The sequence below is a fragment of the Podarcis melisellensis genome (assembly GCF_964234715.1).
Source record: "Podarcis melisellensis genome assembly, chromosome: 8".
Classification (NCBI taxonomy): domain Eukaryota; kingdom Metazoa; phylum Chordata; class Lepidosauria; order Squamata; family Lacertidae; genus Podarcis; species Podarcis melisellensis.
The window spans coordinates 57,331,280-57,356,186 of record NC_138540.1 but is presented as its reverse complement, the minus strand read 5'-3'; the positions used below and the strand labels follow the sequence as shown (position 1 = coordinate 57,356,186).

Here is a 24,907-nt window from a genome sequence, read left to right as displayed (position 1 = left end):
GAGAACAGGATACCTTGTGGGCCTAACAATATCCAAACTTTTCTTTTTGGAGGGGGTAGAAGTATAGTCTGCTCCTTCCCTCCTGCCCACCACCCAGAGGAGAGCTTGGGCAGGGAGCACCCCTTCCAGAATGTCCCTTGTTCTGTTCAAACCTAGTTTCTCACTGGCAGCATGAAACCTCATCACAAGGCTACCTCGACTGGAGATAACTTTGAGCAAACTTCCTCAAGCATCATCTAGAATTAAGCTTCACAGGTCAGTTCCCACCTCCGCATTGACCTCTGGGCCTGGTATATTGCCTTCCCCTCTGCCTCTGGGTCGTGCCTCCCCACTCATTGCAGCAGGTCTGGGTTTAGACACAGAGTCCTGCTGCTGCCATGCCTCATTTCAGCCGTGTTCTCTGTTGCTTTACAAGACATGGACACACTTTTTGTTGCCATTGACAACTCTGACTATATCCAGGAAGGATGCCTCCTAAACAGAACAACTTTACAAACACATTAATAGAAAGAATAACTGTGCCAATCCTTGTCCTCACCTGTCGGTCACAGCCAAAGAAAAATGCATCCCATCATTTATTTACACCCCACAGTTAAGCTGCCTCTCAGTGTACCCCTAGAGAGGTCATTATCCAATATTATAGCCTAGGAGCTTGAAAACGGCCCTGGGCTGTGCCAGGGGTCTTCTGCAACACTCACTTTCCCACTCACCACCCTGCTATTCTCTTGGTGCAGTGTGCTGGCAAGACCTGCCCCTGTGCTAGATTTAAGTTGATAAGCATTTCCTGCATTGATAGGTAGGAATGATTTCCTGCTGCTTTCCGTACTTTCTACACAGGTCAAAATCACACACACACACACACACACACCTGGCAAGACCAATCTGCCATAACCAGTAACCAGCAGTGCAAGACTCATTGCATTAATTGAAATCAATGTGTGAACTCCAGGCCTCTGGCCTCAATTCCCCCTTGGATCCTGATCTTCCAGATGCGAAAGCTCCCTTCCTCGTTTGCTCCTTTTTTGCTAATTATTAGCAGCTATACAGCATGTAGCCATTGTGTGTGTCTAGTGCTGCATGATGAGTTCTCTCTCTCATGCACACACACACACACATGCACATACACACGTGCGCACGCACGCACGCACGTACACACACACACACACACACACACACACACACACACACACACACTGCAAGCTCCCTCATTCCCAAGTTTCTGCTTCTTGGCCTGGCTTGACAGTTGCTCTCTGGGCACGCAACTTGCTAGTCAACCCAGTGCTTTTTTCCTGGCTGGGAGCACTCAAGGGTACGCAATACCAGCATCTATTTTTCTAGAAGAAAAGCCCCGAGTCAACCCACATTGGCAGTGACCTTGGAAAGCCAAAATAGGGTTGGTGGGTATTGTTCAAGGAAGATGGGTGGTGCTACCAGCCATCACATAACCCCCTCCACCACAAGCACATTGCTCTGAACCAACCCACCTCCCAGTGCATTTTTGGGTAGAGGAGAAGTGAGGAAAGGCCAGCCCTGACATTTCCAGGGAGAAGCAGGGGAGAGAAGGGGCCTGCATTCCTCTTCAGATGCTCCTCGCTGCCTTTGTCATGATTGATGCTCCAATCCCACAGCCTGGCTGTGCATTTCCATGTCTGCCTGGAAGTGAGGATCGAACACATTCAAATCTCACCTTGAAGAAAGTCATGGTGGCGCCATCCTTCACCGCCCCATATTCGATTTTGGTTTGCTTGGCCAGGTCGTCCGCCGAGTCGATGGGTGACTCCATCCTTTCCACGGTCAGGAAGGCAGCCAGGTTGGCCGTGTAGGAGGAGATGATGATGAGGGTGAAGAACCACCAGATGCCCCCAATGATGCGGGTGGAAAGGGCTTTGGGCATCAGCTCAGAGCCTGGGAGGAAGGAGAATAGGGTGAGAGTGGAACAGACTGGAAGGAAGTGCAGGAAACACACCACCTTTTACACACACACACACACACACACACACACACACACAAACCCCTCAAACCTTATTCATTGACACATAGAACTGTAGAATTTAAAGTGGCCCCAAGCAACCCCCTGCAAGGCAGGAAGCACGCTAAAGAATCCAACCTCTGTTTAAAGACCTCCAATGAAGGGGATTCGGCCACCTTCCGAGGGAGTCTGTTCCACTGTCAAACAGCTCTTAATGCCAGAAAGTTATTCCTAAGATTTAGTCAGAATCTCCTTTCTTGTCATTTGAATCCACTGGTTCAGGCCCTACCCTCTGGGGCAGCAGAAAGCAAGATTGTTCCATCTTCCATGGGGCAGCCCTTCAGGTATTTGAAGGTGGCTATCCTATCGCCTATTTGTTGCTGAATTGTAACTGTTGCACAAATTAATCCATTTTAAGAATGGAAATGAGCCAGACTGCTGTGCTCAAAGAAATAGTCGTTTACCTTGTAATGCTTCCAGACCCTGCCGCCTCCCCCCCCCTCTCCACCAGCTCCTGCTCCTGACCTTGGGCACAGCCAGCAGTTGATGAGGAATTTTCAAACCAAAGTAATTAACGGAACAGCTTTCATGTGATTTAAATAGAAAGCTGCTTGTGAACTTTTATGGGTGTTTTGTTCTACCGTTTAAAATAATAATAAAAAGAGGCGCTTCTTTTATACAGAGTGGTTTTTCAGAAGGGCTCACTCTAGGGAGAGGCTTCAAATGCACAGGCATTTTTTTTAAAAGTATCCAATTTGGGGGTGGGGGGGAGACAAGCGATCAAGGGTCTAAATAGCAGTTGGAGGTAGGAAAATATGTTTTTTTAAAAAAGGGTATAACGGCCCTGTAATGACTTTGAGTGAGGAGGGATGAAGGACATTAAGGGCTCCTTTATTTTGGTACTGGCCCCTCCTGGTGCCTATTAAAAGAAGAAGCTTTTTGTGGGGGGGGGGGGAGCTGCTGCTGCTACTGCCCTCTAAGGACATCTCTGGTCTGGAATTGGGGGATCAAAAAGTCAGCTAAATCAGGGCAGGATTAATTTTTTTTTGGGGGGGACAGTACCACCCAGGCTATGCAGACAGTCCAGAGACCCCAGACTTATACTAATACTAAAATTTATTAGTCAGGTTTTTTGCCATGGCAACTCAAAGTGGCTCACAAAACAACCTGCAACCTTCCCCATACATGTGTTAAAACCGGGGGAGGGCATTAAAACATCCCACCCACTCCAAAAGGCCATAGATAGCTAAAGCCAAAGTCTTGGTTTAAAAGGAATGTTTCTGCATGACACCTGAAGATGTATCATGATGGTATCAGGTGAATCTCCCTGAGGAGAGCATTCCATGCATAGGGAGCCACCACTGAAAAGGTCTGTTCTCATGTTGCCACCCTACAGACCTCCTGTGGGAGGAACACATGGAGAAGGACCTCAGGTGATGATTGCAGGGTATGAGCCTGTTCATATGGGATGAGGGCGTCCTGAGCCATATAAGGTCAAAACCAGCACTTTGAATTGGGCCCCAGAAACTATTGCAGCCAGATCAGGATTGGTGTTATGTGCTCAGACCGTCTTGCCCCACAGAAAGCAACCTGGCCACAGAATTCTGCACCAGTTTCCAAACCATCTTCAAAGCTGAAGAACACAGAGCATTGGAGGGCCAGGGCATCGGAGACTCGGGTTCTGACCTTCAGGAGGTGACTTCAACTTGTTTTTATTTTATTTTAAGGTTTTTATTTTTCAATATATATTAAACAAGGCTGGATTGTTGAACCCACAGAGGCATCCTGTAGATGCTGGGCTAGTTAGAGCCACATTCTGCCCCATGCCACACCCTTGCTGGGCTTGACCATGTAGCATTTGATGCCAGTGTGCATCTAGTCACTTGATAATCTAATTGCTAATCTCTATCCTCTGCCCAAATTCTGATATGTTACCCTCAAGTTGTTAAAATCTCCTGATTTCACCATCATTGGCAAAAATGGGAGAGATTTTAAGGTTTTCAGGAGGGAGTGAAAGAGAAGTGACTGGAGACCACCACCATTATTATTATTATTATTATTATTATTATTATTATTATTATTGCTTAGCCTTTGTCCCAAGGTCTAAGGTAGGCCAAATATCTGGCCCACTAGCAGGCAGCTCCTCCCTCTCTCCCCATGTGGACATCCACCTCCTTGGGAGGAGGGAGGCCTGCAGGAACAGGGAATCATTGTAGGGTAGCCAGAAGAGCTGCCTCCTAGGTTTAGCGTGGTTCAGATACCAATAAAATAAAAGGTCATGTTATAAACCTTTTAAAATGAGTGCCTAGTGCTTCTCCTTTTTCCCGAGGCCTTTGTACTCAGTGGACTTGCAAGTATGAGAGAGCGAGGCAGACCCACGAGGCTACAATCCTAGCACTGAAGAAGCGGTTCTGAATCCAAGGGCTGCATGCAACCCCATAACCCCATTTGGTGAACCGAAACAAAAACCAATGTGGAGATGCAGCTTGTTGTGCAAGATACCTGGATTTTTGCCTCTGGAGACATATAGCAAGAACCATTCCCCATCCTTTCTCAGAGTTTCCTGACTAGCCCACAGTGCTGATTTGCTTCTGGGAACTGCCTTAGACCGAGTCGGACCCATTTGCCCATACAGCTCAGCATTGCCTACACTGACTGGCAGCAGCTCACTCACCAGGGTTTCAGGTGGGGACTCTCCCAGGCCTACTTGGAGATGCCATTGGGGATTGAACCTGAGCAACCTCACGATCATAGGAAGATGTCTTATACTCAGCCAGACCACTGGTCCATATAGGTTAGTCTTGCCTACTCTGACTGGCAGCCGATCTCCAAGAAGGGTTCTTTCCCAGTCAAACCTGATGCTGATGGGAATCGAACTTGGGAGCTTCTGTATGTAAAACAGATGCTCTACCACTGAGCTATGAAGTGAGTGGCCCAGGCAGCAGAGGCAGATCCCAAGGGCAGTAAACCTGCCCTGAGCTGGTACAGCTCGATTAATGGGAGAGCCACCAGTGAGGTGATGGATTTCGGCCCCTGGCTTCCACAAGGCTGTGTTGTCAAGCACTCAGGGGAGAAGGAGGAAGAGCGAGTTGGCTCCGTCATGGCAGCACCCGAGAGCCTCCTCAGCGGAGGAGAGACAGAAGCCGGTCTTGACAAGCACTCCTGTAATTGTTAAGAAACAGACTCCACCATTTCAAAACCAATGTCTTTGCTTGTCATCGTCTGATGACAGAAACTCCCCGGCTGCCTCGCGACAAAAAGGGAGAGGAGGCGCAACATTATTTCTCTTGCTCCAGAGGCAATTTTTTCTCTCTTTTGACAAGTGCAACTACGTTTATCTTGCACCTGTCAACACACAAACACACACACGCAGGTACACACCAAACAAGAGTGGCTTGCGGGAGGGGGGTGTTTGCTCAGGGGAGGGGGGGGGCTACCTTGCTGCATCAGCGCTCCCATGCCGAACCAGAAGCTGTTGAGGAGGGTGAAGTTGTTCTCCACGATGTCCGAGCCTGGGTTGCAGGGGTGGGCATCATACCATTCGTAAGGGCTAAACCTGCAGGGAGAGAGAAGGCGGGCATCGAGGGAGGACTGGTGCAAAGAACAAACCAGCTTCAGAGGCAGCTGGCCCAAGTCTGGCACTAATCCAGCTGGTCAAGGGCTATCTGGGGCTCATACATTTTTGTCTGTTACAGAGGAGTGCAGGGGGTCAGGGACCTTTGTGTGAGAGAAGGGGGGCGGGAGAGAAGTGCCTCTTTCAGCAGCATGTGTTTTCACCTTCCTTGCCCTTTCTTGTTCAGTTGAAGTCTGCTATGCACAGTGGCGTAGCGTGGGGGGTGCAGGGGGGCCCGGCCGCACCGGGCGCAACATCTGGGGGGTGGGGTTAGGGGGCGCAAATCCACGGGTTAGGGGGCGCAAATCCACGGGTTAGGGGGTGCAAATTACTTGCCCCGGGTGCTGACAACCCACGCTACGCCACTGGCTATGCAGGACTGACGTTTCTTAGGATACCATTGCTATGCATGGCACTTGATAGAGTTGCAGGAGCAAATGAAGGCAAATCCCTGTCCGGAGAGGATTGCATATGCCTTTACATTTTAGAAATCCCTTTCTTTTTGAGTAGCCATATCATCCCTGTTTAATGATGATGATGATGATGGTTGTGTCATTGGTGGACTGGTGCTTTTCTGAGGACAGGTCTCTGTCTGCCCTGACCAGCTGACAGTCTAAGATTTGACACTGAGAAGGCAGTGGGGAAGCCTGTGAGTGGGGTGGAGTCAGGGATAAAAAGGGGGTGATGACAATAACCTCTCTTAGCCATGGATCAGGTCCTATTCCAGCTGCCCCAAGATTGCCACTTTTGTTTTACTGGTAGTTTCCAACAGAAGGGCAGTACAGGTGACCTGCTTCCCCTATCACCCAAATTTGGCTTACAGAGCTACATACAGTCATACTCTGGAAGTTGAACAGAAGCCATTCTGTTCGGCTTCCAAAATGTTCGGAAACCAAAGCTCCTGCAGCCAACCGGAAGCCCTGTCAGACGTTCAGCTTCCAAAAATAGTTCGCCAAAATGTCTGACTTGCAAGGCGTTCGGGATCCAAGGTATGACTGAATTCACTCCCCCTTCGAGCATCTCAATGATCAGGCCAAGATGACAGTGGTAGGCCTTTTCCAGGAAGCCTTGGCTGGTGTTGTCATGTAACATTCTCATCTCTGCTCCTTCTTCTTGCTGCAAAGATCCAATCAAAGCCAGACCAGTTAAACGTGGATTTGAGGAAGAATGCAGGACCTTTGGAGCGCCTTACTCACATTTTCCAAAGGTCCTCCATTTTGCAAGATAATTAAATTAAATTCTGCATAATTGGCATAATTGCTTTGGAACCAAACAAATTAATTAGCATTGCAATTTCTCCCTCTGTGATTCCCCCTGGCTTTACAACAGCCTCATCTCCTCAAAACACTCAGCTGAAATGGAAATGGAGAGATCTGCAAAGAGGAGGAGGAGGAGGAAGAAGAAGGAAGGAGGAGGAGGAGGAGGAGGAGTTTTGGCACATTTTATTATTTTGCCTTATTCATTTCCTGGTGTGTAAGCAGATACCACATTCTTGAATGATGGGGGGGGGGGCTTTGGCATTCACAGACAATAAGGAGCCTCTGTATTTGCAAAAACAAAGTCATGGCCCAATCCAACACCCCCTCAAGCCCCTCCAAATACAGAACTTCACGCCTGCTGGTGTGTGGCAGCAGCAGCAGCAGTAGCAGCGGGGCTGTCCTGAAACCCCAGGCGTCAACGCACAGCCAGCCACAATTAAACATTGTCATTCATGTTGCTGCCTTGACTACACTACAAAGCAACACCAGGCAAAAGTGGCCACCTAGAAGGTATCATTCTACATCTCTAACCTCAGCGACATTTGGTGGATTCAGGCTGCAGCTCCATCAATAAGCTTCAAAGCCTTATTAAAAGCTCTGATGGATCAAAACACTGCCATTTTGGGTCTCCAAGCAGCCACAGAGCTGGTTTTAAGCAGCAGTGACCTATGGTGGAACTGATGGAGGCCTTTATATGGTGGGGAGGCAGGGGGAGGCCGGTTTATTTCAAGAGAGGCTCATGCCTTTGAATTAAGGTGTGCCAATTTTGGCAACATTTTCCCCCTGCAGGCTAGAATTCTGGAGCTGGGCAAGGGTCAAGAGTGAAAATGTTCCCTATTATTGCTGGGGGCAAAAGATCCAATTTCCTCCTTCCCATGTCCTGGGACCCTCTCTCTGCACCCTCTTCTGTCCAGAACCATCTGTGCACAGCCTTAATTATGCAGAAGACCAGGTGCTGCTCAAAGAGATAGATAAAAGCCAGGAAGGTTTAGAGGGGAAAGTTACAGTCACGGGAACTTTAATTGAAACCAAGCCAAGGGGAGAAATTGCGCTTTGCTCTGAAATACACTCACACACACTCATGTGACTTGGGGTTTATTTTGCCTGGAAATCTGTGCAGATGAAATCATCAAAGAGCAAATGTGGATGGAAAGACAGAGAGGCAAAACTAAGCGGAAGAATGAAAAGCAGAAAGTAATTCTCTCCCATTGTGGCCTGGCACAATGCAAAAATGGAGTGGAATTAATTCATTCTTTTTAAGAATTTTAACTGTTGCCCCAAGGCCAGACAGGGAGTGTGTAGCTAAATCAGGTTTTGAATCTATTTCTCCCAGATTATAGTCTACCCCCCAGAAAACTTATTCTCTTCATCTGCTCTTTTCCCCTTTTGAGCGGCTCTCTTGCACCGGGACACTCTCTTGAGGACTAGCCACTCCACAAATATCAGATTCTTTGGAGAAGACTCTCCTCAAAATTAGTGGCTAACCCTCCTGCATTTCCCCCAACCCCCTTTTAAAAGCAGACCTCTTTGCCAATCCAGATGTGCCAGAGCAAACAAAGAGTCAGCCTTCCTCCCTGCGGAGCTGATTTTGACAAGTGCATTACATGAAATTAGAGTATTAGGCACTAAGCTCAGGTAATCGCCTCCAAATGCTGTAATGGCCCCAGGGAGCCAGCAAAGCATCATAAAAGCCGGAACACCGGGGCTAATGGAGATAATGATGCTGCCACCGCTGTGGTTCCATTCTGCCTCCCTCTCTCCTCTCAGATCCCAGCCTGGACAAGCTATTTTCCTGAAGGCAGGAACAGAGCTGACCCAGAGGGGATGGCCAGGGCCCCCAGCACCGACCATGTCCCCCCCCCCACTTCTCCCAATTATATCCTATTAACCCAACATGGGGAAGGAGGCCAGCAACCTCCCTACCTGCTACCAGCAAGAGACAGACAATTGCCTTTAACTGTGGGATGTGCTTTTCCCCGCTAAAGGTGGCTCTCTCCTGCACAGGGCTTGCAGTGCGGAGTTTCCCATTGCACCAAATGCCTGCCATTAGCAACCGGGTCAATGTCATCCTCCACTTATTTTTCAGGACGTGCTGGGCTATTGCCATTGCTCATTGCGTGTGCATGGGGGCAGGAAGCTATGGGGACTGGAGTCAGGACTGGCTGCCACGGACAGAGGAGGGGAGACCCTTTGTAGGGCTGCTCTTTCCTCAAGTGCCATAAAAAAGGGTAAAGGACCCCTGACAGTTAAGTCCAGTCGCAGACGACTCTGGGGTTGCAGTGCTCATCTCGCTTTACTGGCCAAGGGAGCTGGTGTTTGTCCGTAGACAGTTTTTCCGGGTCATGTGGCCAATATGACTAAGCCGCTTCTGGCGAAACCAGCGCAGTGCATGGAAACGTCATTTACCTTCCCACCGGAGTGGTATCTATTTATCTACTTGCACTTTTTGGCGTGTTTTCGAACTGCTAGGTTGGCAGGAGCTAGGACCGAGCAATGGGAGCTCACTCCATCAGGGGGATTCGAACCGCCGACCTTCTGATCGGCAAGTCCAAGAGGCTCAGTGGTTTAGACCACAGCACTAAGTGCCATGGTGGGAGTCAAAGTGGTACCCCTACACACAGACACCCTATCCCTCAAACATGAAGGGACTTAGCATACAGGGGAGAGGAAGGGATTTCCCCAAAGTTCTCTTAAGGGGTTGGCTTGTTCTTTGAGAAAAGATGACTGGCATATGTGTATGCAGGCTACCTGAAAGGCCGTCTTCTCCCATACCAACTTGCCTGGGCTCTGAGATCCTTAAGAGGAACCTTTCTCTCAGTTCTGCCACCCTCACAGGAGTGCTTGGTGGAGACACAGGAGAGGGCCTTCTCAGTGGCTGCTCCTAGACTTTGGATCTTGCTCCCTAGCATAGGAGCCGAATCCTAGGGACAGAGTTCCTTTTGGCACCCCTTGTAGCTGCTGAGCTCCTTACCTGGCTATCACAAACAGCACGCAGCTCACTCCCAGGTAAGCAAGGAGGATGTACATCCAAATGTCAGGAGACAGAGGGTTCAGGAAAGAGAAGACACTGGGGTTGGTCCCATTGGCCTTCCGGTAGAGAATGCTGATCCCCAGAGTCATGAAGGGCTTGGAGAAGTCAATCGCTTTCTCCCGGACATGGGTGATGGTGAGCGGAGCGACAGCCAGGTCAGCTTTCTGTGGAGCAGGAGAGAGAGAGGGAGCAGTTGTTAGAAATGGAGGAGGAAAAGGGCGGTGGGCAAGGCTCTTGGGTCTCTTGAGTCACAATCTTGTTTTCCCAAGGGCTGCTATGAAGATTGATGTCTTGGGAATTTCTGGCCCACAGGTCAAATCAGGCCTCACAGTTGGGCCTGCAATGCCATTCCCCTCCCCCCCAGCCACACCTATCTGATGCCATGTGATGTCCAATATGAGTCAGGTAAACCTGCAGCTGCAAAGGAGACATTGGCAGCTTCAGAGCGCTGCCCTGGGGTTCCTTTGCAAACTCTGCATGCATTCTGGGTTGCTTAAAATTTAGCCTTGAATGGAAGCCGTGCTATTGGGATTGGATTCACTTGGCAGCTTCTGAATCAGAGTTCCCAAATATCCTAGCACACCCTTCCCAAGCCAGTGCCCTCTGGGTGTTCTGGACCACAATGGCAAGCTAGCTGGGGCTGATAGGAGTTATAGTCCAGAACACCAGGAAGGTAGCAGAGTTGCCCTAGGAACTCAAGGGTTGAAATCACATCCCTGTTCTTATCCCTTTTGGTTTTTTGTGGGGTCTATAAAGTGTCTCAAGGAAAGTTAAGAGAAAATTATACTTTGGTCTGATTGGCACAAATGCTTTTGATAAGGAAGACAGACACAGCAGGACCATCCCTGTTCTTTCCATAGCAGACCCAAACTACTGCTTCTCCATTCATGCCAGGGACTGTGGCCACTCCACCCTTTCAGTGGCCATTAGAGTTCATTGATGCCAAGGTGGATGGATGAGAATGAGGTTATCTATGACTACTAGCCAAGATGGTCATATTCTGTTACCACAGTTGGAGGCAGTAATGTTTCTGAGTACCAGTTGCTGGAAACCACAGGAGAGGAGAGGGCTGTTGTGCTGGGATCCAGCATCTAGTTGGCCACTGTGATAACAGGATGATGAACTATATGGGTTATTGGCCTGATCTAGCTGGCTCTTCTTGTGTTCTTAAGAATGCATTGCATTTGGGGAAATTGCTGCAGAAATGCATGTATCAGGAGAAATGTGCACAAAGAAGCAGTTGTTTCATGCATACTTTTTAAAAGTTTGCAAATGGGGTGAAAAGAACTTAAGATAGGAAAACAATGATAAACTGAGAGAAGTAGGAACTGACCAGTTCACTCATTCCTAGGCTGCTACAGGAACAGCAAAAGTATACCAAGGTGGAAAAGGAGGGAACATCACATGTATACTTTAGATATTAGATAAACTAATTGTCTGCACCACTGGGAGACAAGGTAAATAATGCATATTTTATTGATTTTACTGGAGAACACAAGAGACCGTGGAAAAGAAGATACTTGGTTGTTAGTTCCAGCAGATTTCAGCAGATGACTGGCAAAAGATTCATAATGGCTGATTCCAACATTATGTTCCTTCCTGGTGGGAGAGCAGGACAGTCTTCCCACCACACAGGGAACTGGAAGGTCACCCAAGAAGTAACGTGGACAATCTGATCACAGCATGTCTCAAAATGGTCAGCTGGATAACTGCTTTCCATTCCAGCTTTTTATTCTGCCCCACGTACATCACCATTGACAACAAAATTTGATCATGCCCATGTCTGTCTAGTTACCAGCCTTCACCAAAACAATGGCTTGTTTGAACTTCATTCTCTCCTGCCCTCGTGGTTTGCAGCTGCAAGTGTCTGTTTAAGGATGCCATTCCCCAAATTCAGAATTGAATAAAAGGGATAGATGGCAGTGCAAAAATTGGCATGCAAGTCAAGACTGCTAAAGCCACATCTCCAAAGTCATTTTTTTTCAAAAGGCTATCAAGAGATGCACAAACATAGCAAGATAAAAAAGCCTAGATCAGATCACATTTAAAGACATCTAGGTTGGAGGCACAAAGCCAGCCTGAGAATTTTCACCAATCCTACTAGAACTCTTTTCGCTCTGAGAAATGGTGGAGTCTCCTTCTTTGGAGGTCTTTAAGCAGAGGCTTGACAACCATATATCAGGAGTGCTCTGATGGTGTTTCCTGCTTGGCAGGGGGTTGGACTCGATGGCCCTTGTGGTCTCTTCCAACTCTATGATTCTATGATTCTATGAAATTCATTCCAAGTGTAACACAGCAATGTCTGACAATGCGTCTTCCCTGAGAGAGTTTGTGAAGATCTCTACATATGTTTTGCCTTCAAATTTACCTTCCTTTCGTGTTGGCTGAATCAAAATATTTAGTGGATTCAGGCAAACATAAAGAGGCAAAGATAAACTGTGTGTTTCAGGAGTTCCTTCCCATCCTCTGGGCCCTTGTTTTCTCCATGCCAAATTCCTGCAGCTCAGAACATACAGGGCATAGAATCAGGGCATATCTTGAAAGCTTGCCCCTTTCCATCTGAGGGCAGTGATTTTGCCAGCATCTGCACTAAACAATCTCTCAGCATCAGGTGCAAAAACATTCCCAAACCAGGTAGCTGTAAGGACATAAATTGCTGGAATTTACTGTCAATAAATGCTCTGTTTATGGTGAAAGCATTAAATCAACTGTCAAATCATCCCCCAGGGACAGAGATTAGGACTGAGCTGCAGTTATCAGTGGGGAGGCATTTCTGTTCAAGAAAAACCCTCCGTTTTTTCTGTGTTCTTCATGCCAAGTAGAAATCACAGAGAACAGCTTATATTGGTGCAAAATGTCCAATAAGGACAAAAAGATGTAGCCGCTTTTGATACAAGCCTCTTCTGCGGTAGGAGTGTCAGAACAAGGCTACCTTGGAGCTATAAGGAACAGAAGGCAGAAGGAATTATGTGCCATGAAGAGTTTCTTTTGAATAAGTTTTACTGATGCAGTTCACTGTCCTGGGGTGTTACAATGGGCAGGAGCTGAGGTGGCTTCAGCAAAAGATGAATTCATGGATAGAAGATTAACCAAGCTACCATCCCTGATAGATACATGAAGAACCACGCCCAGGATAGCAAATTTCTGAGTACAGTCGTACCTTGGAAGTCGAACGGAATCCGTTCCGGAAGTCCGTTTGACTTCCAAAACGTTCAGAAACCAAAGCGCGGCTTTTGATTGGCTGCAGGAAGCTCCTTCAGCCAATTGGAAGCCACGGAAGCCCTGTTGGATGTTCATCTTCCAAAAAATGTTCACAAACTGGAACACTCACTTCTGGGTTTGTGGCGTTCGGGAGCCAAAATGTCCAAGTACCAAGGCATTCGGGATCCAAGGTATGACTGTACTAGATACCAGGGGGAGGGGGCAAAGAAGAGAGGGCACTGGTTACCTTTATGCCTTTCTTGTGAAAATCCCAGGCGGTATCTAGCTGGAATCAAAATGCTGTTCTAGGTGGATCTTTAAGACCAAAGACCACAACTTTAACCTTCTGCTATTTGATAGGATCATCTATGGATATACCGTTCATTAACCACAAGCAAAAGTGAGTTTTGCACAACACCAAAGAATCCTATATACCCAAACCTATAATGAATATGAAGAAAGCCAATTCCCACATAACCACATAATTTAAGAATGTAAGAAGAGCCTGCTGGATCCAGCCAATGGCTCGTTAAGTTCGGCATCTGGTTCCTCCAGAGATTTCCAGCAGCGTCCCGAGGTGTCAATGCTCAGGCATGAAGATCTGTGGAGAGAGTCCCCTTCAACCGCAAGTTGTTTGGGGATGCAACAGAGGAGGGGTGGAGCTGTGTCCCTGATCTCCTCCTCCTCCTCCTTCTTCCTGCATTTGCAGGATCTCGCTGTCTTCAAAGGTTAGCATCTACATTTTTGAAAATTGTGTGTGAAATGAATGGCCATGGTGTGGGATGGTCCTCTGAGCCAGCTGGGGATTTTCCCAGCTGCAGGAGGAAATGGCCATTTTGCAGGGTGGGGGGAACTGAACACATAAACCTTCCAAGGCACGAGATGTTCTTGCTTTTGTTGCTTCAGGCCAGCCTCAAAACAAAGGACTTTCTAAAAAGCTGTTTTTTCCCTTAAGGCTGCACTGCCTGTGGCCAGACCTGCCAGGATCACACAGCGGGGGGCAAAGTAGAGTCCCTGCAATCCCAAAATGCAAGTGCTGACAAATAAAGGGCAGCACCGCTGGTTGTCCTCATCTTCACATCACAGGCCACCTGTGGTGGGAAACAGTGTGCCTTGGGCGAGTCACGAGTTACGTGACTCATTGACTTTCTGCACAGGGGGGAAAGTTGTGCGTCAAACGATGTGCTGACCAAGTCAGGTCTCTTGACAGAGAACAAGCATCACAGCTTTCTGCAAGGTTCCACAGAACTCAGGCATTTGGCCTGAAGTTACAGTGTACCCCCCCTCAACACACACTGCAAAAGGATATCTATAGGATGCATCTATAGTTTGCTCAAACATGCACCTAAACACACTGACATTCATACTGTGGATGGCAGTGCACACACAACAGCAGTCCTCACACCAAGCCCCAACTATTGGAGGAAGGCTTTGCTTTATTGTTACATTTATATGACAACTTTTCCTCCAAGGAGCTCAGGGCGGTGTACGTGGTTCTCCCTCTCTTCCTTTAATCCCCCAACAACTCTGCAAGGCAGGCTACACTGAGAGGCAGTGACTGGCCCAAGGTTACCCAGTGAAGTTCATGGCTGAATGGGGACTTGAACCTTGGTCTCCCAGGTCTCAATCCACCTCTGTAATCACTACATTTCTCTGGCTTTTTAGAGTAGTCTGACTTGGAAGAAATAAATGCTGCTTCCTGGCTGGGCTGATGCAGTGCTGTGTATGTACATCTTTCTCCCACTCTTAAACCCAACAAATCAATTGCTAAGGGAGACATTCCGTGGGGTCGGTGGATGTAAAAGAGGGAGCCTCCCCCCACTTTGATGCCTCCAAACTGCATTCAGAGGGTAATTATGCCATTAATTATTTTGTTCTGTTTTACAGGTTCAGTCTGAGGAGGCCTCTGAATTGAAATTTGCATGGAAGACACTTCAGTGGGCTGGGAAATTAGAAGTCCCTCAGATTGCATTATTTTCTTCATGGTATTATTAGAGCATCAAGAAATTGATGCCGTTCTGGAGCCTCATGTGACTTCCTGCACACAGCAGCCCAGATTAATCACCAAATGGTTAAAATAAATGGTGAAAGGTGGCTCTCCTATTAATAAAAGGATTATTAAAAAGACATCTTTCCCATAGGGAAGCAAGGCCCCTTTGCTCTCGTGTTATTGTACTACACCAATTGATTATCTGCGTAAAATGGTGCAAGCTGTCAGAACCATGGTTCCTGTAAAACGACAGTAGCCAGGCCAGCCGCAGCCATGGCAGCCAGGTTTTAGGATCTGTGGCTCCTGCCTCCCTTCTGCCCCGATACGGTGCACAGCTCTGAGCAAAGTCATTTACAGTTTCAATTAAAACGGAACCCACTTAGCATTGCAGGGGGGTAATTAATGTTTGTGGAGTGCTTTGAGGGACTCCGATAAAAAGATGCTCTCAACAGGCAGGTGGTAATTACTGTTTGAAAGTGCTCTTACGAGTGTGGCTGCTTTTTTAAAATTGCTGTTTCAAAGCGTTTCTTCTTTTGCAAAGTGACTTTGTACCTGTTGCTTGTGCGAAAGCACGTTGGCGTGTGCTCGTCCACAAGTGCCAGTGTGGTGTAGTGGTTAAAGTGTGAGACTAGGACCTTAGAGATCAGGGTTCAGATCCCCCATTCAAGCTCACCAGGTGATCCTGGGCCAGTCGTTCACTCTCAGCCCAACCTACTTCACAGGGTTATTGTGAGGATAACATGGGGCAGGGCAGAACTAGTCCAACCCTCTGCTTGCACCCTGGCATGCTGTAATATTATTCTTATTCACACTTCCTCTTGTCCCACTGGTTTCCTCTGGGGAAAACTGCTCTTTAGTGCTCAGTTGGAGCAAACAGCAATTCAGGTTTTCCCCAGATGGACGTTTGCTCCGATTTAGCATTGAAGAGTGGTTTTCACTAGGAAAGGAGTGGGGGCAAGAAGGAAACTGCTCAGACCTAAGCCTAGAAAGCTCAGGTCAAGCGGAAAATTGATTGGACCCATGCTTTCAAGGCAGGGGTGCCACCTTTCTCTCAGGATTGTGGGTGCCCACCACCGCAACATGGACATGCGACATTGCCTGGCCGTAGTGCATGTGATCTTACTCACACTAGGTGCAGGTGTGGGCGAGTGATGTTGCAAGTCCACATTGCGGCAGCCAGCAGCAATGACTCCTCTTCCTCCTCCTCCTATCTGCAGCCAGTGAGGCACCCTTCTCCATGGGGAAGGGCTTGGAGGCAGAGAGACTACCTCCATGTCTGAGCCCCACCCCCCAGAAAAGGGTGCCTCACTCGTTGGCCGAGGAGGGCAGAGCTGATCTGCTTCTCTTTTGGAGGCAGTGCTGCTGCCACCTGCCAGCCTTCTTCATTGACTTTGTGGGTGCCCAGCCCCCACAATTATATTATTGTGGGTGCCCAAGCACCCAAGGGCCCCTGCAGTTGGCTCCTATATTTCTAGGCATGGGGCAAGCAGAAGCGTGGACAAGCCCTCAGACCCAGGAGAACAGAAACAAAAGGCTTCTCTCTGCTTGCCACTTGAGTGCCAGAGAACCAGGAATGGCTCAGAAATGGGCCAAGCTATTTTCCTGCTTTTTTATTTTATTAAAGATTCCAGTCCAACCAAACCTGAGTGAGGAGAAGCTTGCCCAATAATGCTATCCACGGAGGCTATCTGGCTTAGCGTTTTCAGAGAAGGGTGTATTACTGCTAGGTGGAGGAGAACTGCCTCTGTCGCCTGCAAAAGATTTCTGCATCTACTCAGCTGGAAGGAAGAATCTGTTTACGTTCTGCTTTTGAAAATAAAACTGCATTTCCAAATAAATGAAATTGTTCCTCACACACCTGGTCCTGCTTTTCTTTTTTTAACAGCTTGTCCTCTGCTTTGCAGCAGGGTCAGGCTATAAAAGTGCAAGCATGGATCATCAAGCGGAGATATTGCCTCTGGGATTCTGGACCGCAGGCCACAGCTTAACTCCTTGAGAGACAGATTGCTTAGGGCTGGATGTGACTCCAGCCCATGCCTCTCAGAAACACTCTGCTTTTGAGTCTGCCTCTGGTTCTCTGCCTCTTCCTTAGCATGTCCTTCTAGTTGTTTGGGAGCTAAAAGGTATGTTTCACCAGACACCTTTTCTAGGGACTACAACAACTACCTCAGGGCATATACACAGAGCAATCTCTTCAAAGAAGCACAATATTTGGTTCTGTTTCTTGGTCACACTCAAGAGGAACATGTGGAAATGGATGATGGATGGACAGACAGATGATGCACAGCATAGTCTTAAGAAGATTGTAGATTGTTTGTTTCATAAACAAATGTATGAAAATTCAGATTCTCTCTCTCCACCAATACTCCAGTTTCAGTCCAAGCTGTTAGTTTCTGTGTGTTGCCACTGTGCAGTGCTCTTGGATTTGCGCCCCCTAACCCTAACCCCCAGATGTTGCGCCCGGTGCGGCCGGCCCCCCTGCACCCCCCACGCTACGCCACTGCATGGAAGACAGGAGACAGATGTGATATTACTGGTTTCCTGTTCCTTTGTTTTTCAGTTGCTCTCTGCTCTCACAGAGAGAGGATGCATTTTCTTTTCTGTCTGCATAGTTAGGAATAAAACTCTTTTTGCCATGTAGCTCATACTATCTCGTCTTTCCCTGTGCTGGATACTCTGCGTAATGAGGGAACGTGCTTGGAACCTCATCAAGGCTCAGGTTGTTAATCACGTTGGAGGAGCTCGGAGAAGCTCGGTCGAACACAAGTCCGATACAAGCCAGTTTCAAGTGGGTAGTATCCATGTCTCTTTCTCCTTCCTTCAATTTTCCTTCAATTTTTCCTTCAGTTTTTAATTTGATCATGGATGGGTTGGGGACAAACAAGCTGAGGCTTAATCCAGACAAGACAGAAATGGGGCAGAATCCCTCCCTTGGAAACTCAAGTGCACAGCTTAGGGGATGTTCCTGGACCCAGCTTTGGGCACAGATGCTCAACTATTGACTGTGGTCAGGACTGCATTTACCCAACTTAGGTTGGTGCACCAGCTGTGCCCATTCCATGAGTCACCAGAGATGGGCATGGTGACACATACTTTAGCCACATCTCAAATAGACCACTGCAATGTGTTCTCTGTGGGGCTGCCTTTGAGAAGTCTTCAGAAATTCCAGCTGCTCCAGAACGTTGTGGCCAGTCTGCTGAACAGAGCTGGGTACTGGGAGTATGTTACTTCTTTATGACAGATGATTCGTGGGCTTCTGGTTAATTTTTTGAGCCCAGTTCAAAGTTCATCATGACCCTAAATAAATGGCTTGGGATTTCTGAAGTCTGTCTTCTCTCCTCCACAACTGTCTAGTTATTAAGATCTTCTGGAGAGGCTCTCCTCCCTATCAAGAATTGTGTTTGGCTGAGGTGCAGGTGAAGGCCTTTTCTGTGGCTGCACATAGGTTTTTGAACTCCTTATCCAGAGGGGGTAAGGCATGCTCTCTCCTTAAGGGCCTTCTCCTGCCATATGAAAACTTTTCTTTTCTTTTTTAATGAGCATCTGAACTGTGAAGTTTTAACTGTCCTGTTTTTATCTGCTTTTCAAAACAATATCCTTACATGTTTTCTGGTTGCATTTATTGATGTTAATTTTTGCTGCTAGCCAGGTTGAGCCTCGTGGGTCCCTCCTGGAAAGCCAGGATAGAAGTATTTTAAGCAAGCAGGCAGACAAATGAAGGTGGGAGAGGGGGGTGATGCAGCACATAGAATCATAGAACTGTAGAATTGGAAGGGATCCTGAGGAACATCTATAGATAACAGCAAGGTACTTACATGATCAATCAGCTCCCTGATCATGCCGTTCCACTGCCCCTTCTCATCCTGGGCTCCGTACTTCCCATCCTCCACCACACGGATCTCATAGCTGAAGCCAAGGATTCGGGAGACTTCCCTTAGGAGATCAACACAGTAGCCTTCAAAGCGCTCATTCCCGGAGAGCACGGTGTCCGACTTGATGAACATGACAAAGGGTTCCTCCTACACAGGAAGGAAGGAAAGAGACAGAGAGTAGTTAAACAACCACATGCAAGCTAAACCCACCAGCCACAGAAGCCCCTTTAAGTAGCCACAGGACAGATCTGGGTGTCTCTCTTTGCTTTCTGGCACTGCAGCCAGTTTGGTCGTTATCATGCCTGCTACCATTATAGCATTATAACACTAATGAGAGCCAGTGTGTTGTAGTGATTAGATGGTCTGACTAGGGCCTGGAATCTCCTTGGAGAAAACAGGAGGATATAAATGCAGCAAATAATTCAATATCATATTCCATCCTTAGAACTTGTTTTATTTTCAATGTGCTTCAAAAACTTCAGTGGCCACAATTCAAGGCAGAAGTAAACACCATGAAAGAAGTCATTGAACACTATTGATTTTAATGGTTGCACATCTCTGCTTTGGATTGCGGCCCCTCATGCTCAGCTGTTTGGAATGTTCTCATTTTACAGATCAGGAACTGAGGCCATCATGCATTATTTTCCTAAGGATGTGGTAGAAGGCCAGAGTGGCTTCATGGCCACCTGCCTTACCACTGGACCTTACCGCTCTTTGGAACTCAGCCTGACTGCCCCACATAAAGATTGTCTTCCATGAAAGACCCATAAAAAGAGGCTTTCTCCATGTTTGGAACCTGCTAGGCAGGGTGAAGGAGCTACTTCAGTAGTACTGATTTTTTGGGGGGCCAGCACCCCTTTGGTTCTATAAACTCTTCCCCAGTTTACCCTACCCCTTAAAAAGCACTCTTCAGAATAGCAGTTTGCACAACCCCCTAAGGACTGCAAGAACACAATAAAATTTGAAACAGTGACAATTAATTGCCCACTTAATCAAAATCCAATTAAAATTATTTATTTAATTGATTCAACAAAACCGATGAACTTGCTCCAGGGATTCTAGCATTTCAAAGTCTCATAGTCATTTGCACCTCTGGTATCTGCCCCTCCTCCCCCCAATGGTGTCACCATCTTGCCTCTTAATGCCCACCCTTGGTGATCCTGATGCCCCGCAATGAGGCGATACCACCCACTTTGGAAACCACTGGGTTGCCCAGTCCTTAAAATAGGACAAACAACTTGCAGCACCCAAAACTGGTACAGCTGGTGGACAAGGAACAGCTGAAAGCAAGGCAGCAGGCAGGATGCCCATCCAGGAATCTGGTCCTCGTGCCTTTTGCATTCGTTCTCAAATCTAGAGGCCGGCAGGAGCAGCCATAAAGCCCCATTAATCTCGGGAGGCACAAAACAGAGTGGAGGGGGGCATGTTCCTCCATATTTAACAGTTGAAGAAGCAGCACCATGTAGGAGCTCTGCTCGCCTCTGCGCCGCTCCTGGAGGTCTCAGACATTTCCTACGGGGTAATTCTTGAACTCTGCAAGGCACTTATTCACGGGCTGTTTCACAATTTATTACTGGAAACGGTCAGACATTCAATTCGCAGGCTTTCAGGGCTCGCTAATCGATTTCTCAGCGAAGGTGCCCTCAATTTCAGGATCTTCACAGCTCTCCCGTGGCTCGAGGAGGAGAGAGCGGAACGGTCTGTTGGAGAAACATCATCGGCCAGCTGCCACCGACAAGGCGCTGCAGGATGAGCAGGAGGGTGTGAAAGGGGGAGGCAGGGAGGAATCCCAGCACCACGTCTTGGTGGCGGCAGCATCAGCAACAGCAAACAGGCCATCAAGTGGCAGAGCGGGAGGGAGCTGTGGGTGATTCCCTGCTTGAAAAGGGAACTGTTGCAGAACTCAGGCAAAGCAGAAGCGCTGGTCTCCACCTGCGTCATCAGCACAGAATCATAAAACTCTTGGAAGGGACCCCAAGGGACCTCTAATCCAACCCCCTGCAACCCAGGAATGACAGCTAGCAAATCTGAACTCTACAATTCTATGACTTTATAAGGCAGTCTAGGGCCCCATCTGCACTATACACTGAAAGCAGTATCACACCACTTTAAACCTGGGAAGTGTATCGTGGATTCATAGAATTCTAGAGTTGGAAGGACCCCAAAAGGCCATGAAGTCCAACCCTCTGCAATGTGGGAAACACAGCAAAAGGATCACTGACAGATGGCCATGCACCTGTAGATGCTGAGAGCAGTTAGGATACCCCAATTCTCCTCACAGAGCTACAGCTCCCTGAGGTCCCTGAGAAGAGGTATTTGTAGCTCTGTGAGGGAAATAGGGGTCTTCTAAGGACTCTCAGCACCCTTAACAATCTACAGTTTCCGGATGACTATTTCAAATGGTATGATTCTGCTTTAAATCTATAATAGTGATGGGGCCTAGGTTTAGTATGAGGTACTGGCTAACCTTTTCAAGGTGACCAAGGCCTCCCCCTGCAGGCCAAAATGATGCTGTGATTCCTGCATTGTGAGTGGTTGGACTATCAGGCATGTCCAGCTCCCAAGAGACTGCGATCTACTCCCAGTATAAAAAACCTGGCAGTGATCTATCCATTGTCATCAGAAGGAGGAGGAGCGTGTGTGGGGTGGGTGGATTGCACAGAGTTTTTAAGCTTTCCCCCCATAACCTTTTGTACATGATAAGGATCCCACGATCTACCAGGATCAGCTGGGGATCCCTGGACTAGATGATCCTTTGAGTCCCTTCCAACTCTACAATTCCATGATACTATGGCAGCTGATCTAGACCCACAAGGACCAGCTGCTGATGCTATAGCAAAGGCTTAGAGACACTATCAAAATGGGGGGCTGATTTGGAATTGGGAGAGAGGAGCCTGTGTGTGTGGTTTCAAAGAGAGAAACTCTTCAATCTCGCTGCCGCATCCTCTCCAAGGGATTCGCCTGCCTCCGCCCTCCCCCTATCTTCCTTCTGAAGTAACAAAGCTCGGCACTCTGTCTAACACATCTGAATCTAAACCAGTGGGCCTCATCATAATTCATTAGAGACTGGATGGAAATTCACCCTGAACTGATGCCTGCCTTCAAATCCAATAGCAGGCCCGTGTGCTAAATGTGCTGTGACAGTTAGTGGCCAAGGAGACCGGCTGAGTATCCAAGCGTCGCTGGCTAAGTGAATTACTTTGGGGTAGTTTGTCACTTGGGTGCCTAAGTGTGTGTGGGGGGGGGGAAGGGGGAGCCCCAAGGGATGCTGAGAAATGTCAATAAGAGCTCCTGAGAGATGACAAGGGCTTGGTTGCAGTTTCAGAGCGGGTGGTTGTGGGCTGTGGGAAGTTGCTCCCCAGCATAGGGCTGAGCAGAAGATAGATTGGAATCCACTGGTGAGAGGAAGTGTGATCATGTATTTGTTAGAGTGTCAAATCTCCCACTCGACCTAGAAGTCCACTGGGTGACCCCAGACCATTCAGTGCTTCTCAGTTTAACCTACCTCACAGGCTTGTTGTGGGGATTATTTAAGGAGGAGTAGAACCATATACACCACACTGAGCTCCAATGGCTTCACTGAACCCCAGTCTGGATGCTGCCAAGGAGAACATTGTTTTGGACAGTTCCCTGCCATGCCCAAATAGTTCAGCCCTTTTGCTATCAGGATAATCTGTCCATACACAATGTAATGTATGAAAACACAGCTCAAGCTCCTTAGAAGGTGGTGGTGGGGTTACGATCTAGAAGTGGAAACAGCCAAATCTAGGAGGGGTTAGATAGAACCCTGCAACCACTTACCAGGACTGTGGTGACAATCAAGGATCTGTTGGTGAGGGAATCTGTCACATTGGGGCCTTGCCTTCGGGAGATTTCAGTGATATTCAGTCCATCAGATGGGCTCCACACACCAACCTGTGATGGAGGCAGAAAAGAAATGAGCAAAAATTCAACCAAACTATCAGGCCAGACCAGTCAGGCCACTGAAGAGAGAGAGAACGGTCAAGGGAGTGGAGGTCAGATATTGTGAAATCAGTCTCTAGCTCAGGGGTGGGGAACCTGATGCCCTCCAGATGTGGCTGGACTACAACTCCCATCATCCATGACCACTGGGTCACGTTGGCTTTTGGGATTGATGGGAGTTGTAAGTCCAACAGCATCTGGAGGGGATTGCAAATGATCTCCATCCCTGCTCAAGTGAAAACAGGCAAAAAAATGAAAGAGAGGGCTGGGCAGTGCTTGTACAAACTGTTACTTTGATGTAACACAACCTTAACATGATTTAAGAACATAAGAAGAGCTTGCTGAATCAGGCCAGAGTGACCCATCTAGTCTAGGCTGCTGTTCTCACAATGGCCAACTAGATGCCCCAACAGGAAACTCGCAAGCAGGATCTGAGCACAAGAGCACTCTTTCCTCTTCTGGTTTCCAGCAACTGGCATTCAGTATCATTGCTGTCTCTGACAATGGAGTCAGAGCATGGCCATCATGGTGAATTTATCCAGTCCTCTTTTAACACCATCCAAGTGTGAGCAAGTTCCATACTTAAAGTATGTGCCAAATGTATTGCTTTTGGCTGAAAGGGGAGAGGTCTCATCATCTGGGCAGTCCAGGACCTCCATACACACTACCCAAGCTCGTGCCCTGGGGAAGTCAGTGCTGCTAATACAGGGGTTTAACTTTGCCCCCCAAGCATAGTTCATTGTCTCTTGAGACAGACAGATGGTGACAACAACAACATAAACAAGATGTTTATGTGTCTGCATGTGTGTATAATGACTAAGTGATGTTTCAAGCTATCTTAGGAGAGGATTCAAAAGACTTTGTAAAAACTAACACAGGAGGAAGCTGGCACATTTCACGGTTTCACCTGTGGATTATCTGAGAACCCCTGAGTCTTAAATGACACAGTCTGCAAGGCAAGAAGCTCTGTATTACATTTTAAAAGACCCCCCCCCTGCCCCAATCTGCACAACCACACAAAATAACCACACAACGTTTTACTGATATGAAGTAAAACTTCATTGCATTGCAGGGGGTTGGACCAAACAACCCTTTGAGTCCCTTCCAGCTCCATAATTCTATGATTCTATTAAAACACCAACTGGCCCCCTTTCAAAATAGTTGATTGTTTATATACAAAAGACAGTTCCCTCCCTTGGTCCTCTCCTTCATCCTGCAATGATCCATGTGTGGAAAGATTATTAATGGGTAGAATGACGTGGGTGGTGCTGTGGGTTAAACCACAGAGCCTAGGGCTTGCCGATCAGAAGGTCGGCGGTTCGAATCCTCATGACGGGGTGAGCTCCTGTTGCTCAGTCTCTGCTCCTGCCAACCTAGCAGTTCAAAAGCACGTCAAAGTGCAAGGAGATAAATAGGTACTGTTCTGGTGGGAAGGTAAACGGTGTATCCGTGCGCTGCTCTGGTTCGCCAGATGCGGCTTAGTCATGCTGGCCACATGACCCGGAAGCTATAAACCGGCTTCCTTGGCCAATAAAGCGAGATGAGCACCGCAACCCCAGAGTTGGTCACGACTGGACCTAACGGTCAGGGGTCCCTTTACCTTTACCTTTATGATGACACACAAATGGCAAACAAAAACCCTCACTGCAGTTTGTGACAATGACTTGGCAAAAGAAAGAAAAATACCCTACATGGGAGACCCAAGCCTGCTTAAATAAAAATAAAAATCCCTCAACAACACTGTCCCACTATCCCACCACTGCCAGCACTGCCACCATGCTAGCTGGATACAGGATTTGTAATTACACATGTTTAATGCCTCCATAATCCGTTAACTTGCAGGAGGCAAGGAAGATCAGAAGCTCACCGCTAAACCTCAGGCAAATGTAAACTATTAAACATAATGCAAAAGTATATATCAGGATTTGCTCCCGGTTTGGGCACACAATTAATTCAGATTACCTATTGACTGGAATTTAATGTCCTGACTCCACAGAGATTTGACACAG

The 24,907-nt window shown here is 47.7% G+C and overlaps 1 protein-coding gene across 1 annotated transcript in view; it reads right to left on the bottom strand.

Annotated features, from left to right (window-relative positions):
* GRIK3 (glutamate ionotropic receptor kainate type subunit 3) overlaps window positions 1-24,907 on the bottom strand; it is a 190,072-nt gene that overhangs the window by 12,722 nt on the left and 152,443 nt on the right. Inside the window, exons 9-13 of the mRNA XM_081923043.1 lie at window positions 22,737-22,850; window positions 18,879-19,082; window positions 9,813-10,036; window positions 5,407-5,525; window positions 1,688-1,905 (exon numbers count right to left, since the gene is read on the bottom strand). Of these exons, the coding sequence (XP_081779169.1) occupies window positions 1,688-1,905; window positions 5,407-5,525; window positions 9,813-10,036; window positions 18,879-19,082; window positions 22,737-22,850 (879 nt within the window). The remainder of the gene's footprint in view (window positions 1-1,687; window positions 1,906-5,406; window positions 5,526-9,812; window positions 10,037-18,878; window positions 19,083-22,736; window positions 22,851-24,907) is intronic.